The sequence below is a fragment of the Tachysurus fulvidraco genome, chromosome 5 (assembly GCF_022655615.1).
Source record: "Tachysurus fulvidraco isolate hzauxx_2018 chromosome 5, HZAU_PFXX_2.0, whole genome shotgun sequence".
In the NCBI taxonomy this organism is placed as follows: Eukaryota; Metazoa; Chordata; class Actinopteri; order Siluriformes; family Bagridae; genus Tachysurus; species Tachysurus fulvidraco.
The window spans coordinates 32440579-32458865 of NC_062522.1; the positions used below are offsets into that span (position 1 = coordinate 32440579).

General features: G+C 41.4%; 1 protein-coding gene across 1 annotated transcript in view; it reads right to left on the reverse strand.

The window, feature by feature from the left end:
* The window catches only part of LOC113663689 (sphingosine kinase 1), a 16349-nt gene extending 806 nt beyond the window's left edge, over positions 1-15543 (reverse strand). Inside the window, exons 1-5 of the mRNA XM_027179088.2 lie at positions 15044-15543; positions 9349-9498; positions 4725-4819; positions 3929-4044; positions 1-3345 (exon numbers count right to left, since the gene is read on the reverse strand). The exon at positions 1-3345 is cut by the window's left edge and continues 806 nt beyond it. Coding sequence (XP_027034889.2) covers positions 2493-3345; positions 3929-4044; positions 4725-4819; positions 9349-9498; positions 15044-15470 — 1641 coding nt within the window. The 5' untranslated portion in view covers positions 15471-15543 and the 3' untranslated portion in view covers positions 1-2492. The remainder of the gene's footprint in view (positions 3346-3928; positions 4045-4724; positions 4820-9348; positions 9499-15043) is intronic.
* Between the last annotated feature and the right edge of the window lie 2744 nt (positions 15544-18287).

Here is an 18287-nt window from a genome sequence, read left to right on the forward strand (position 1 = left end):
AACAATGAAGGAAATAAAACAAGACCGGTTTGAATTCTGGGCTTCGTAAGGCTTAAGGCGATGAGATCTTTCAAGGCTAATGTGGATCGTTGTGATTATGGTTTGTCATAACGGTCGACGTTTATAGTCACCGAATTACGGCTAATTTCGTTCACGCGCTTATAGCATCCGATTCCGTGTTTTCTCCAAATACTCATTTTGTTTAGACAAAATAAATCGCCGGCTAAGCTTTCGGAAAAGGTCCGAGCTAAGACCGTGTTACCGCATTTAATCGTTTGAACAGAACAGAAATCCAGATCGGACTCAAAGGTTCTACATCTGAAATGCTCACTCACTACCGTTTGAAAGGATCGGTTCGTTCCCAGAGGAAACGGGCGAGGTCATGACCTTTGGTCGATCCCATAGTGAAGTGCACGGCAGAAAAAAACAACAAAAAAAAAACAGCAGGGCTCGGTCGTAAATTCTACACATCCCTCGTGATTAAGTGACCAGAGTCATTACCAATGATGCACTGAGGGCACATGCTGGTTTTAACACTAAAATAATTATTGTGTTAAATAAAGTGTAATAAAGTTATAAAGTCAAACACACAAGTCTGTAAGAAACAGTATCTCCTGCTTATTTATATCTCTGTGTATGTTGATATAGCAGGCTGTTTATGTGTACCAAGCTTCTTCAACAGCCAGTGTTAATTCTAAACCAGTGTTTAAAGTAAATGTGCTGGTTATTTAACATAGCTTTAGTTGTCAGTAAACAACCCCTCCCTAAAACACTGGCGTGCGTGCACACACACACACACACACACACACACACACACACACACACACACACACACCCACCCACCCTACGCTCCTGGCAGAAGACCAGCACCTCTGATTTTTATTTCCCTGATTAAAGCGTCACTTCACCCACAACAACTTTTAATAGCTTAGTCCATTATTACATATTATTATTTATCATATTTAATATATGAATGTATACATTATAGAGTAATAAATACAACAATCTCTTCTTGGTTCAGTCATAAACAGAAGGTGCATGCTGGGATTGATGTTTAGATGATGGGGGGATGTAATCAGTGCAAACCAGCTGGGCCTTCAGACAGGGTGGGTGTGTGTGGGAGTGAATGTGTGTTTTGAAGATGGAGGAAGGGGTGTTGGAAGTGAACCAGTGCAGCCTTCAAATCAATGTTAGTGTCCCCAATCACGCTCTCAGACCTGTCCTATATGACCTCACAATAAAAATGGTAAGAATGCGTGGGATCAGTCAGAAGCGTGGTCACATTTATTTCCAGTGACTTCACAACGTGGCTAGGGGCCTTGTCTGGCCAATCGAAACAAACTTTATAAAGGAGATGATTATGTGATCGTGGGTCAACATGAACTGCCCTGGTGATGACGGATGTGAAGCTAATCATACCACCAAAACATGTGCAAAAAGAGATGGTGTGTTTATCAATGATTAAACTGCAGGAATGCCATTAAATCCGGTACAATGCTTTCATTTGTGTTCTCGGCGTGTTCTAGCATCACCTGGCCAAATTTAGAAATCAAAACATCCCTTAATCTAAATTTGAATCCAAACAATTTTATCTCCTTTAATTGCGAAACAAAAAAATTCGACAAATTTTGAATGTCGAATAGCGACCCAATTTGCTATTTAGCTAACGTTACCGACAAATCTGAATCGAAATAGGAAATAAGATCGGCTAACATTGTGGATCAATTTTTATAAAAAGCAACTAAAAAAAAAAAAGTTGATGAGCTTTTTGTCACATAACCTTTGCTGATTTTTACACAGAATGTTACCGCATCGGGCGCTGACGTCGATCGGTAAATGAACAAGTTTTTGATACTCGCTTCCCAAAAGAACAATGTGTGGATGTGTAATTTCTTTCATATTTTATTAGAAAAAATTTATTTCGATGGCACTAGGTACCAAAAAAAATCTGAAAAACGAAAGCACTGTACACGAATCCCCGTGCAGCCGATTCGTAATCTCCAGATTTAATTTACAGCATGACGTGTACAAAACAGAGGTATAAAAAATAAATAATTTTCTCTTCAATCTTTTCCAGGATTTGTCACTACAATCAGTAGCACCTTTAAAACAGCAGCAGACGTCACTCGCGCACTAGACGTCATCGCTCTTGGAATCTGTAGTACCTCGCTTCCAAGACAAAGTCTTCCTTCACATGCTAAGATGCTCAGACTGAATAACGAGTCAAACCTTGTGTAGACTGAGTGCTATGTATGTTAGTGCGTAAGATATCTTTTTTAAAGCCCACTCGTTATCGGCAAAGTTAGCATTTTTTTAAGTAGAAGCGTTCCTTTAAAGAAAGGACGCTCTATCTGGCGCAATAATGTGTCCATTCCTTCGATTCTAACAATAAATAAAGAACTAGCAATCATCATTTCTTTTTATTGCTAATTAACCCTGCAGTCTTCGATTCACTCTATGCGTCGACCATTTCTAGCCTTTTCTGTACAAATCTATCCGGTTATTATCCTGGCAAGTCTGCCGTGGACCTGCGCTTGCACTGGCCCATATTCTACTACTTCACCGTCGACAGTGATGATCCCTTTGGGTGCATAAGGTTCCAGTCGAAGTGCCCGCACCTTAACGTACACCACAAAGGGGCAGTTTTTACTCAAATGGGTACCTTTCTCCATGGCCAGGAAAAGGCGCAAGAGGGCTTGACGTGAGATTCCTGCTTTAACATACATCAGGTGTATAGTTCCATCCTCCAGTCTGGATGCGGGAGCAGCTATTAAGTCTTCAGCAAGGTGGGATTGGTACACTGCCATCACCAGAACAAAATCCTCCTCCTTGACTACAGACCAGTTTGTTGGCACAGGCTGGTCCAAGGGTACAAGGAGGGAATCAGTGGGACCTTTTGAGGTCACTGATGACTCGTTGGCCCAGTTGGGTTTGTGGGCATTGTTGGAGTTGCAAGAATTGTGCAAGCAGTGATTCTGACAATTTGAGTTGCTTGAATGAACCGAGCACGAGTTGGAACCATCGGTAAAGGACACTTCTGATGAATCGGAGCTTGAAGGGGCTTGAGGTTCCTCGGCAGGAAGGTATGCCAGCTTCCCTTTATACACTCTCAGCGAGGCGAGGCGCACTAGAGTCCCCATGGTGAAGCGAGCAGCACCCATGTGCCGGTACTTTTCGCTCTCGATGTCCACATCGGCCACAAAGCCCCAGGCGAGGGACAGGAAGGAAAACAGGCGCTGGTTGGATGCCAGGCAGACTGAGGTGAGGTCCAGATGTGACACCAGGCCTTTACACAACATGAAGCCACAGCTCACTAGCAGCTCTTTACCAGATACCGGCTTTGACCTGCGACAGAAATAAATGAATGCGTGTTTTTAATAAAAGTAATAAAAGTTTGCAGACCTGAGGGATTTTATTGCTTTATTATGCCATCTAGAAAGATAAAAGAGATTGGCTCTTTTTCTGAGTATTAATCTGTTTTCCCTTCTTATAAGGGAAGTGTTTTCCTGTTCAAGATCCCATTCTTTATCATTCAGAATCTGCTAAAAACACAACCAAGGCCGGATTATATCAACAACCTGAGAACAAAGAGACTCCATCCCTGTGGAGGAACAACCCCCTTATTTGTCCATCAAGCCAACAGTCTGCCTTAGGGGTAATTAGATCAATCTCTATGGGGAGTTCCACACAGACTTTCTTCACAATGTCATCAGCTGATTTATTTAAGCCTCCATGATGTGCCAGCTTTATTATTTATTGTTCTGTACCTCGTATTGCTAATAAATTATGCATCTGACCACTTAGTATATTCACGTAACTTCCTTGCATTTCTGAGTAAAGACAACGGCAGAAATATTACGTACTTGGGGCCGTCTGATCAATAAGATCTCCCCACTGAGCCAGCACATCCTCCGAGTGCAAGTCTTACCCGGAATAGTAGTGTATCGACGCAGCGAGCGCATTCCCTGAACCTCCGGGCAGTACGCCGAGAGGAGTCTGAATGGCTTTCTCCCAGTCCTCCCTCTCCATGAGCCCGTTCACGACCTGCGGATATACAAAAGACATGCTGTAGGCGTTAGGATTATACCAGACCAAACATGCTAATGTGCATTTCAACACTACTTTGTTGAGAGGAAGTGGGTTTAGTGTGGACAAGAAAGCTACAAGAAAGTTCTTACATACTACTCAGTTTGTTCTTGTAATTTTCATATTACTCAACGATTTACAAATTAACAATCATCTTTTAACCCAGCAGAGTAATTTTTGCTATTTTGTCTGGATTATGAACACACACCCTGAGGACAGCGTACGGTATCTTTGCCAATTCGCTGGAAGCTAATTGTACGACAAATATCAAGATTTATGTTTTCTTTTCTTATTTAAATATTGATTTATTCACTTTTTTTTTTATACAATTTAATACACCTAAAACTACAAAAACCCAAACTGTGATTAAAAAAAGATGTAATACAGTATAGTGATATTTAAATGCTCATGTTTTTTGGAAACTAGATTAATATGTAAGCACACTGCAAGTTAATCCAGTAGTGAGGTCTTAAAGCAGTCCTGAAATTTTTTCCTAACATTACATCCATTTAAACCTGCCAGTTACTGCACATTCCTAAACCAGGCTCGGGGTATAGGGATGCGTCTGTTTTCTGAGGTTTACTTGGCGAGTGTCTGGAGTAGCTATGGACTGAGGAATGTGCTGGCAGTGATCTAACCTCAAACAGTAGACCATCTCCGGACATGATGACCACGGCGTCCCACTGAGATAGGTCTGCTTCTCGTACTAGCTCACGGGCGTGGTTCTGATGCTCTGAACACAGATGAGAAAGGTGGTGTTAAGGCTGTTAGCTGTCAGGCGTTTTGGGTTAAAAAAAAAAAACACGTGAAGACATAATTTGCAGAAATGTCTCTGGTGTAAAAAGAGGAATGTGGAAAGTTGAATTTGTTAGAAAAATGAGTTTCAACAGCAAAGGGCTAATCTTGTGTCTATTTATGCTAAAGAGCCAATATCCATTTTGTACAAACTTATTATTCATTCATCCATTTTCTACCACTTATCCGAACTTCTCGGGTCACGGGGAGCCTGTGCCTATCTCAGGCGTCATCGGGCATCGAGGCAGGATACACTCTGGACAGAGTGCCAACCCATCACAGGGCACACGCACACTCTCATTCACTCACACACTACGGACAATTTTCCAGAGATGCCAATCAACCTACCATGCATGTCTTTGGACCGGGGGAGGAAACCGGAGTACCTGGAGGAAACCCCCGAGGCACGGGGAGAACATGCAAACTCCACACACACAAGGCGGAGGCGGGAATCGAACCCTCAACCCTGGAGGTGTGAGGCGAACATGCTAACCACTAAGCCACCGTGCCCGCCACAAACTTACATTAAACAATGTTAAATGCTAGCATTAAATGTTGGAGTATGGAAGGATGTAGCGAATGTAGTTAGTGATGTAGTTACCACATGGGACATTTTTCAGAAGTCTTGCAAACATGCCTAACTACAATGCATGACATCATTTGTTAGCGGTGTTTACACGTCAGCTATTATCTCATAGATCTGTGAGCTCTTATCTCATGAATGCCCCTCATTTGTCCCAAAACATCACATGCTAAGCCTTGATCTTTTTCAGCTTGTTAAGTCTCAGAGTGCGGGGCTCGCCAACGAGGGAGATTGCAGTTTCTTCCACTAGCTGCAACATAACGCTTGGCCCCTAAGGGAGGCATCAGATTCTCCTCCCTTTCCGTTGACATGTCCCTGTGAAGGCAGGCGGGGAATCGATATGGCCGTTATCAGTCCAGTCACATCGCATTTCCTTACACAGAGCTTCTGCCTGAACATGAGGTAGTGGGAAACTTAAGCTAGAGGAAGTTGAGAAAGTGCCTGGGTTACAGGAAAATGAGTGGAGGCTACTGAAAGTGGGTCAGGGACAGGAGAAGTTTCATTAAAAAGTTCCTCCTTGTCTGTAGCCATTGTGCTCAGTGTAGTATCAGTTTCGAGGTAATCCCATCACCTGGATTTACTTCTAGCACATCTAAGAGTGGAGGGATTGTTCAGTTCTAACTGCTTTCAGGTCCTGAATGCGAATGCCTCTGAAATGACTTCACTTACTACGCTTATTTGTTTGGGACATGCTTTTATCCAAGGCAAAGCTAAAGTGCTGTCTCTGTAATTAAGGCCATGGGCCACTAATCAGAAGGTCTGGAGGACAGGCCTCAGCTTTATCAACCTGCCCTTAAGGAAGGCCCTGAATCCTACAGGGATGTCATATAAATCTGACCCTGGGCTCTGACCCCAGCTTCTTATGGACCTGGGGCAAAATAAGAAACAAATTTTGTGAGACATTCTTTATTTCTAAAGGGCAAGAAAACCAACCATAGATGAGTCCTTGACAAAGATGATATTTTTCAGAATTTATAGAGCAAACACATCGAGTTAACCTCAAAACCATCTGAAATGTGTCAGCCGAAAGCACCAAAAAAGCGAAAGGGTCTAGTTTGTCAAAAAAACTATGACGAGGAAGACATCGCTAAGCAGTGCTCTTTGTCTCCTTTAGCATAAGCTACATCCATTAAAAAAATTAAGAAGAAGGGGTGCAAATATATAAGAAACTCTAAACCAATAAGCATGCAGGGAACAGAGGTTCAGACTTTTGCTTAAAAAAACAATTCCCGACTCTGACTCACTGGCTACAGGCCAAATTTCTCCTGTTTTTTTTGTGATTCTGCCAAAATGAGTTGTAGGACAATGATCCTGATAGCTAACGCTGATTAGCAAGTAGCCAAAAGACAAGCAAACCAGGCTTTACAGATAAAAGCTGACTGGTGCTGAAAAAAAATATAGAGATCTTTGTGCTAGTATGCTTTTGGGATAATTAACTTTTGAAAAGAAGTGCTAATGTGTACAGACAGTCAGCAGAAATGGTTTATTGGCACTGAATGTACTGTCTGGCCAGAAATAATCAATATCTCCAACTGTCTAATTTGCTGCTTGCAAAATTGCTAATAATGAATATTTCAACACTGAACACACATTATTGTAAAGAGTAACAGCTGTGCTCCTAATAAACCCCAGGCTAGATAGCTAATACTGCTAATAAACCCCAGGCTAGATAGCTAATACTGCTAATAAACCCCAGGCTAGATAGCTAATACTGCTAAGAAACACCAGGCTAGATAGCTAATACTGCTAATAAACATCAGGCTAGATAGCTAATAATGCTAATAAACACCAGGCTAGATAGCTAATACTGCTAATAAACATCAGGCTAGATAGCTAATAATGCTAATAAACACCAGGCTAGATAGCTAATACTGCTAAGAAACACCAGGCTAGATAGCTAATACTGCTAAGAAACACCAGGCTAGATAGCTAATACTGCTAATAAACACCAGGCTAGATAGCTAATACTGCTAATAAATATCAGGCTAGATAGCTAATACTGCTAATAAACACCAGGCTAGATAGCTAATACTGCTAATAAACACCAGGCTAGATAGCTAATACTGCTAATAAACACCAGGCTAGATAGCTAATACTGCTGTTGGATAGCTATTATCTTCTGCTTATTTACACTAGCATGGTGAGTTTCAAAATAAATCTTAATTTACTCCATCTGAAACAAACTCTTTTTATTTTTACTTTCCACGGCTTAGTTTTCGGGCCATCAACTAGCATACAGCTAGCAATTAATTTTAGCTATCAGAAACTTTGTTTTAGTGATAAACATTTATGACTAGCTGATTAGCTATATAACGGCTATTGCTAGCTACATGTATGCTAGTTATGTGAATGATGATTTTCTTTTCTCTTAGCTGATGTGCATGAACACCAAGCTAGCTAGCTAGCTAGCTAGCTAGCTATATGTTCTTATGTGCTAGATCTATTTGGTAATAAACAGTCTGAGCCGACCGATTAGCTATAAAATATTGCCATGAATTATCGATGAGCTATTGTTTTAGCTATCTAGCTAGCTGTACCCTAGTAACGTGACTAAAGAACGATCATTTTCCTAACTGTTACCTCCTATGTCGCTCAGTGTAGCCTGCAGTTTTCAAAAAGAATGGAAAGTGCTGCGAAATTGGAGCTAGATAAAAAATAACTTCCTCACTGACCACCAGAAAATGTCACAGTTTTACTTCAGAGTTTGTGTTTGCTAGCGAGCGCTGAATCCGCCTCAAGTGTGCTGAGGCTTTCAGATTTGGATGAATAGGCCCGAAGATATCAGAGCGCTAATACTGGTGTCGTTATTAAAAGAGTTAGTAAATCATTTTATAACTATGACTTGGGGTCAGGAACATCATGATCATTGGCTGACATTACAGCATTTCATATTAGCAACGAATCTCTCTCTCTCTCTCTCTCTCTCTCTCTCTCTGAAATAGCAGAAATAAAAGGGGTAATTTGCTATTCTGGGAAAAAATGAGTCTTGTTTGGACTCAGTTACCCTGCAGAATGATTTAGAATTAACCTCTCATGACACCACACACACACACACACACACACACACACACACACACACACACACACACACACACACACACACACACACACACACACACATAGCCTGGGTTAAACAAAGACACACTCTACTACTCTGCTTCCCTACAGTGGTGCTCAGGTCAGTGTGAGTGTGTCACTGTTTGGTGTTATGTAAGAGACTGAGGCGAGTCTCGAAGAACAGTCTCGGACCGTCAGTGTGGCTCGGTCTCAAAAACAGAGTCAGCACCGAAGAACAGATGAGTAAAATCACGATCATTTCGCTGTGTTCATATCAGCTCTGAGACACAAACAGCCCCAGTTCACTTTTTCATGGAATATTCCAGTGTAAAATAACTAATTTAATGTCTCTGTGACCTGCTCAGGGTTTGTCCTTTTTTTTTTTTTTTTGTTCTTTCGTAAAAGGCACCTAAAAAGACCTGCCGAAGGTAAAACTCCCCTCAGGAAAAACAAATTCCTGACCAATCACAGAACAGCCAGGAATGTAAACAAATCTGCTGCTTGTAAAAATGTTTGCAAGGTAAAACAACTAATTAGCAAATACTTGAACGTAGCTTCCTACAGCAGCTGCTTCCTTTGCACTCATTTGTCAATCACCTGTAAATTAGCGAGTGTTGTTAGTTCAAGACTCGTTTATATTTAGCCACACCCACAAACCTGAACAAACACAAAACGTGACTAAAATGTGACTAAAGAGAACCTCCTTCACTGCAGCCCGGCTACCACGGGGACACACTTACTCCTCACCCTTTTAACAGGGTGCCATTACTTTTGCTCTATTTGAATGACTAAAATTTTTATTTTGGACACGGTAAAACATTTCTCACCTGTGACCTGAAGTGTGTATGTGATGTTGGCTTCCTGTAGCATGTGCTTCACATGGTTGTTGAAGAGAGCCAGGGCCTGACCTTTGCCGCTCTGAGGATTTATCAGGACCAGGAACCTGCGGGGACTCGTCATGTCTGCACACACACCACCTGGCAGACAGAGAGAAAGAAAGAGAGAGAGAGAGAGGGATGTACAGTGTCATTCCTTGAGTGCCACAGACATGCCGAAACACACAAACCGATACCGCAAACGCTCGCTGAAAGACGCACGCAGGAATGTTTGGAATATCTTCTCGATATCGTCATCTTTGCTTTGAATAAAAAGAGGTGTGTGTGTGTGTGTGTGTGTGAGACACATGCTATAATTCCATCCTTCTTCACTATGCAGCTATAAAGTAAACAATCCAACACGGGTTGAGTTTAATGGTACATCATCAACACACTGTCAATACACTCGGTCTCCATTTCACACGCTCAGAAATATTGGCACCCATAGAACCCCTTATAGACATAAAATGGGCCAAGTGACACATTTACATTCGAATTTCTAACGTTCTCTAAGTTCGAATTTCTCTCGACAGAACCCTGACGTTCAGCACACACAGAACCGGGAGGAACCGGATCACGTCCTGCTCCTCAGACTCGTCTGCTCTCTTAAGTAAGCGCTAATCTCGAGGTCCGGTTGCCTGGAGTGACAGAGAAACCTGTGAGGACATGAACGGGGTCTCTACCGGATGTCCAACGCCTCCTCGTTAAAACTCAACCTCCTGGAGTGTGATTTTTACAGATTCAGGAAAAGATCAGGCTCGGTAACGATGTTTGTGGAAGTCGATAAACAAAAGATTTGTAAGGAATAAGAGACGGTGCGAGAAGCTTCTGTCACTGGGGACTCCAGACGTCTGTCTCTACGCTATGACCTGTTTAAAGAAACCTGTGTTTTACAGCAGAAGCAGAAGCAGAAAAAAAAAACATTTCTTACTTTTTAAATTGTTCTAAAAACAAAACAAAACAAAACAATAAGGAGACCGTAACGGTGACACCGATATAAATATGTTAAAGTTTCCATGGTAACTGTTCGTTCACTAAATAAATAAAAACATTTATAAAATAAATAAAAAAACGTCGGTCTTTTCTTTTATCTAATAAAACGTTTATAATTTATCCTGCTCTCGGTATTACATCATATTTTCCAACGTTATTTAAATTTCCAGGATGCAAAATCGTATAAGAAATATCATATTTAATTATTTTACGTTAAATCTTGAAAAGCGATCTTTAAAAGTGAGTAATAATAAATATTTTATATTAATATTATAATAAATTATGCAATGAATCACTTTTCGGAGATTTCACAGATGAAATCAAATAAAAGCCAATTATTAAAAGTGCATCACGAACCTCTTCACCTACAGTGAGGTGATGTTTTGCTCCTGTTGCTCACTGTGATCACTTTCATTGTCTTTTCTCATCGACAAAAAGTCATTCATGGTCTCAGGTCTATAGAAATAAAACTAAACCCGGTGAGATTCTCTGGAACCTCATTCACTTCACGTCTGTCATTGTTTTCACTCTGTTCTGGAAAACCGCCACTACAGATGAAACCAGACGCTGCGGGGTATGGAACTGTTCTCTTGCCTCACACACACACACACACACACACGCACACACCCCGAATGAAAGCACCACAGCTCACACTCTTTCACTCACTTCCTCGACTTTGCTCTTACCCTGATTACTCAACCAGGATGTGGTATTGAGACATGTACATGGGTGTAAACTTAATGCAGCAAATCACCCAGCAAATACATTTCTCATTAATAATCTGTGTGAAGCTTGTCAACACAACATCTAACTTTATTGTCATCGACGACATTCACTTCGCTGGTCATGACATCATCTCTAACAGCGATTTTCTCTCATCTTTACCTCATTACACCTTGTTAAATAATTAACTTAACTTTAAAAGGAAACACCTTATTATTATTATTTTTTTTACATTTACAGGGTTAATGGCCGATGTATACTGAAACTGTACGTGTGTGTGTGTGTGTGTGTGTGTGTGTATGTGACCTGCTAAACCTGTTCCTCCTGCTGTACAGTGCTCAGCTTTAGCTCTAAACTAGAATCTCTAGAAACTCAGAAATAAATAATTATACAAGATCAGAAAGATGATCGTAACAGTTTAAGGACATAAAACACACACACACACACACACACACACAAGCACACACACACGCACACACAAACACACACACACAATTATGATAACATCTTTAGAGGAATGTCATCAAGTCTAATTGTGTAGCAGAACTTCCTTTAACAAAGCAGATGTTTATACCCTGTGTGTGGGTGTGTGTGGGTGTGTGTGTGTGTGTGTATACAGTAATGCATCTGCAAGCTAGTACTAGTACACCTGCAAACAACAACAAAAAATCCACCACCTGCGCTACAATAGTCGGCCAATCATAAACCTGATAGGGGATTCATGTTCCCATGGCAACCCGGCCAAAACATAGGACGTATTTTGGAAGATTACTCTGCTGTTAAATTGAAAGTTTTAGCCACATGTGCATGTGGTCTACACACCCACACACACACACACACACACACACACTCCATAACCCATAATACACTCACATCCCAGTGAGAGCTTCTGTGCTTAAACAAAGATACCACACAGGGTATCAAATGATCTATTGAAATCACAGATTCATTCCAGGTGAACTAATACTAATACAAACACACACACACACACACACACACACACACACACACACACACACACACACACACAGACACAGAGAATGCCAAGCTCCACAACCCGCTAAATATGCAATATATCTTGTTCTTTAGTTAGTGTGATTGAGTCATAAGATTAAATTGTTTTATTCCAGGAGATGCTCATACACACACACACACACACACACACACACACACACAAAGCTCTGCACCATGTGGAAATAATTTTCCCTTTAATTTCTTCAGGTCACGATGACGATCGGTGTGAAGTCATACCGCGATAAACACATACCACTACATTACCGATTGATTTAGTAGGAACGATACTGAACACATACCTCTAGCATTTCATATCTGTTGGCATAAAGCAACAATGCGATCCGAGTTACAAGGAAAATAACTCTGACGTATCGACCGATCAGCTGCGATTGGTCCATCAGACAAGCTGAGAATCATGTGAGAAGTTACACAATAATTCGACACCGAGCTTTAAAGAGCATAAACAGTTAAAACTGGACATTAATGTAAAGGAGTCTCCAGTATCAGAGGTACATCTGTAACTTTACTTTGTATGACATCTTCGGGACAGATGGGTTTTATGAATTCATTCATTCATCTTATACCTTCTACCGCTTATCTGAACTTCTCGGGTCATGGGGAGCCTGTGCCTATCTCAGGCGTCATCGGGCATCGATGATACACCCTGGACGGAGTGCCAACCCATCACAGGGCACACACACACTCTCATTCACTCACACACACACACTACGGACAATTTTCAAGAGATGCCGATCAACCTACCATGCATGTCTTTGGACCAGGGGAGGAAACCGGAGTACCCGGAGGAAACCCCCGAGACACGGGGAGAACATGCAAACTCCACACACACAAGGTGGAGGCGGGAATCGAACCCCCAACCCTGGAGGTGTGAGGCGAACGTGCTAACCACTAAGCCACCGTGTGCCCCCCCGATGGGTTTTATGAATTTAGATTTAAATGATGATGTAATTTAAAACGTGACTGATCCACAACCCAGAATATTTTCCCCAAAAAAAAAGCCTGATTATTTTTACTCTATGCGTCACATTTCATTCAGGAAACTTGAACCCAAAGATACGACCAAAGCTGCTCGTTTTTCTGCCGCACTTCAGTTACAAACCCGGAATAAATTACACGTCGCAAGTCGGTGTGGAGAGAGACACGAATAAACTCAGGAACTCTAGTTTAAGGGGTTCGGATGTGAAGACTAAAAATACGACAAAAACAAAAAACAACCTTAACGTTAGAGCAAATGTTACAAATCCCTCCCTGACTCTGGAGACTCCTTCAATAAATAAATAAATAAATAAATAAATAAATAAATAAATAAATAAGATCTTTACAGAATCTGGTAGGAGAGCGGACGAGCCGATACTACGGCAACGAGAACTCAGAACGTGATTTTATAATTCTGATCAATCTGACTGATTCTGAAAAGAATAATTCTGACCAATCAGAATCCAGTTTTAGGTTTGCACGCTCAGAACTCACAGGTGAAGTGTGACGCCACGAGCCACGATGAAACCCAGCAGCGTCACGTCACTCGTGATGCGTCGTCGTGTGTGAGAAAGAATTCCGTGTCAATAAAGTGTTAATAAAGTATCACCTAGCAAACGACAAACGACTCGACGATCGTCTTTTTTCGATACGGTATGAAAAGCCGAGCTCGTCTGATCACGTGTCGGGTATCAAACGCTCGGTAAACGGCTCAGTCTCTGTAGTCAGACTCTCTGTGACTTTGGTGCGTGTCCCAGGAACGCCGACGGTACGATATACGATATACGATATGCGATATGCATCACCGCGCACGGGATTCTTAACAAAACGCATCAGATTTAAAAAACAATTTAGTAGGAAATGAACATCAGGATTTAAACTCACGAACGTTTACAACAAGGTACTTTCTCTATGTTTGACAGGAGAAGATACAAAGAAGAGCCACTTACTGTAGACACCGATGAGAGAAAAACGCTGCATGTCCTTAGTGTCCATTAGCACGTTTTGTTTCACAGTGTGAGTTTTTTCCATTCAGGTGCCATGGCGATGGAGTCCATGGTGACTAATTGAACAGGTTGTATTGTGAGGTGAGATTAGATTACAGTGTGTGACACAGATTGATTTACAGGATTCATGGTTTTTTAATGCACCTCCATGAAGTTATGCAGCTCCACCTGATTCCAACAAAGTTCCTTAAAGAGCGACAACAGAAACATCGGCGGTGTTGAGTTTAAACCCTGAAGTGATGAACCTGCTCTCACAGTGTAGAGTTACTGGAACAACGAGCATCTGTGAAGCCTGACATATAAATAACACTGTAGGGGTGTGTGTGTGTGTGTGTGTGTGTGTGTGTGTGTGTGTGTGTGTGTGTGTGTCAGACTGACAGTTTCTGTCTTTGATTCATCATACATTCTCTGACAAGGTTACATTTTTTCATTCTTTCTTTCCCAGATTGTTCAGTCTTTCTTTTTCATTCCTTTTTTAGATAAACAATGGAAGCTTTCTTCATTCCATTTTCTTTCTGTCTTCTTTCTTTCACATGCTCTTTTTATTCATTCGTTCGTCTTTTTCTCTTCATTGCTTAATTTCTCTCGATCTGTCGTTTTGTCTGTTCGTTTCTGTCTTTATTCCTTCTTTTATTTCTTGTTAACTGAACAAATATCGTAAGTTCTCTTTCTGTCTTATCTTCTGCAAAACATTCTCTTCCTTTTTCTCTCATTCGTTCATTCTTTTTTCTTTCTGTTTCACTTTATTTTGGTCCTCTCGACCTCTCTTTTACTTTCTTATTGTTTTTTTTGTCCATGTTAAATAACCCAGATAACATCATAAACGGAAGTATTCTATGTTTCACAGTGTGTGTGTGTGTGTGTGTATGTGTTCGTCCTGCGTGAACCTACACGGTGTGTGATGTGGTTCTCACCTGTCCGGAGGTAGGAGCCGTGCCGGATCGCTCTGCTCCATCTCTGCGCCTCCTCCAGGTTTACACGCGGCTCCGGACTCACTGACACCCGGAAGCGAAGCTCCTCTCTGCGGCGGGCTGCAGAACAGCTCAGCCGAGCACAGTGTCTCCTCTCCGGGTAGAAATACACCGCCAAGCCCGCGCTCGTGTCCTGTCCGTCCTCGGCTCCGTACGCGCGGCAGCCTATACAGTCCTGTAGGTCCAACACTGTTACCGTTCCTGATTTCCGCCCCCAGGGGCCGTGCTTCTGTACCGTGAGCTCACACTCCGTCAGAACCAGCGTGCAGCGGAACCGGGAGAATCCCGTGAACTCACCGCACATCGGGAGCGCAGCCACCGCGTGGTCCGGCTGCGGGGTCACGCTGTCCATGCTGGAGGACACGACCATCCTGCACACTGCTTCGCGCTCAGGCTTTGTGTGTGTGTGTGTGTGTGTGTGTGTGTGTGTGTGTGTGTGTGTGTGTGTGCGCGCGCGCGCGTGTGTGAGAAGAGTTTACCTCGGAGTTTAACCTACAGTCTACACTACACTTTAAAATGCATCGAGAACAACCCCCGCCACCTAGTGGCAGAGTGTGGCACACACAAACACACACACACACACACACACACACACACACACACACACACACACACACACACACACACACACACACACACACACACACACACACACACACACACACAGCAAACTATTTTACAATCAACATCCCCACTTTATTATTCTATTCTTATGTTTTTTACATTTTATCCTTTTATCCTTCATCGTTGTTTCTTCATTCTTATCTTTCACTTCGTTTATTTTGTTTTTGTCATTATTTTCTGTCCTTTTGTGCTCCTTTTGCTTGTTTATTTTTCTTTCTTTCTTTCTTTCTTTCTTTCTTTCTTTCTTTCTTTCTTTCTTTCTTTCTTTCTTTCTTTCTTTGCATTTCTCCTTTTTTTTTTATGTCAGAATCCAGCTCATAGCCTCAGATGCAAACATCATGACAGCCCAGCAGCAGTACAAGTTTTCTTCTCAGGGAAACTCACAGCATTTCTTCTTCTTCTTCTTCTTCTTCTTCTTCTTCTTCTTCTTCTTCTTCTTCTTCTTCTTCTTCAACAGGGACAAGACAAGGAGAGGAAGAGAGGCTGAACACGTGTTAGAAGCAGGTTTAAGTGATGTATTTAAAGACATGAAAAATCAGCCATTTTTAGGAGGAAGTGGTTATGAAAGATGATGATCGGCCTCCATCAGAGACACACTTTACCTGCACACACAACAGGCGTGTGACACGTTGAGAAGATTGTTGTTAGGAATAAATAAGGAGTGTGTTTCAGAACACGTCCTCACTGACAAGCTTTCACGTGACCTAACAATTTGCATTTTGCTTAAATTTGGGTAACGTTTAGGTGGAAACCCGAAGCCCATCGTGGAATTTTTAAACACTCGTCTTACCACCACATCATCATTTAAGCCCAGTTTAATGTGTATGCAGTTGAAAAGTTTTCCTGTTTTCATCTGACACAGGAGGAACCTGATGTTGTAGCTCATCTGCCTCAAGCACAACTCCCTACATGACTGGCTGATCCCATGATAAGCAGGATACAGGGGTTTCTAAGAAAGTTTATAAGTTTATAAGTTTATCAATTCACTACAAATACACGTTAAAGGGTTCTACAGAGATCCTTTAAAGAACAACTTTATTTTGTTTGATTTTAGAGTCTGCTGAAGTACTGATTCACTGAATAATTGAGTTTTTTTTGTTTCTGTCTTTATCTATTTATAAGCTGTTTTTTTTTAAAACATACCATAATTATAATCTTCTCTTTTAGCTCTTTCCAGCCGCTCCCATGCTCGTACATCAGGAACGCCTCTGATGTTAGTGAGGGTGGTGATGGAGATGTTTCCAGTTTTTTGGTGATTTCCTGTGGCTGAGATTCCACAGTGCTCCTCTCATCATGTCTGAAATATCCACATGCACTTCCTGTGCTGACTGCATGCTATTCATTCAGAAAAAAAGAAAGAAAGACGAACAAGAAATAGACCAAAGAAAAAAGAAAAGAAAAAAAGAAAAATGGGGTTAAAAAAAAAGAACTGATTCAAAGAACCGATTCGTTCATGAACGACTCATCACTGTTCATTCTCCTGACCGAAGGTGAAACTGTTTCTAGACTAAAGTTTGATTCTTTACATTTAAATATTATCTACAGAAAGCGACCTATGAGGTCAATTTATCTAACAGCCAAAGCAAGTATTTTGAAATAAAACTGAGCTTAATTCCTCCTACACTTTAATTCATTCAGGTGCATGGTGAAGTTTAGTTCATGTTTATAGACAACAGGAAGTTTAATTTCTGTAAAGACCAGAATTTATGGTTCAAGGGAATATTTACAGATTTATTAGATTTTTATTATTATTCACGGACGCTATAAACCTCCGCTTGTAGTAGCATGACTCATCCACTAGATGGCAGCTTCTGACTTGAATCAAATCTACAGCAGCGTCTGGGTCTGAACACGACCCTCGTGTGGTTTGTGGCATGGAGCCAGAACACGTTTATCTTATAAAGAAAGGCGTTTTAATTAGAGAGAGAGAGAGAGAGAGAGAGAGAGAGAGAGAGAGAGAGAGAGAGAGAGAGAGAATTTACGAAGTTACTTAGCCTCCATCTTCATTCTCTCAATGGGTTCTCAGGTTCCTCTTCTCTTCTCTTCTCTTCTCTTCTCTTCTCTTCTCTTCTCTTCTCTTCTCTTCTCTTCCACATCTCTTTTCTCCTTGTCTTATCATGTCTTTTCTCATTTTCTCTCCTATTGTTTTTGCTCCTCTCTCTCATCTCCTCTCCTTTCACCATCTCTCTTCCTGTCTCCTGTTTTCTCAGTGTCTCTCCTCTCGTCGTATCCTCTCGTCCTCTCCTTGAATCTCTAATTAGTTTGGGATGGTTTCTGTCAGGTTCTGAGATCAGACTTCAGGTTTCAGCACATAAGCGGACACTTAATTACCTGCTCACGTCTTCAGAGATGAAAAGCCACAGCTGAATTATTCACAAGCTAATCACACGGTGTAGGATGAACTAGAAAGGACCAGAGATGAGGACAGAGAGATGAAGACAGTATGAAATACGGAGAATAGGGCAGGATAGACAGCATTGTGATGTGTTCCTCTAATAATAATAATAATAATAATAATAATAAAATAATAATAATAATGATAGCAAGTAGAAGAACGCAAGAG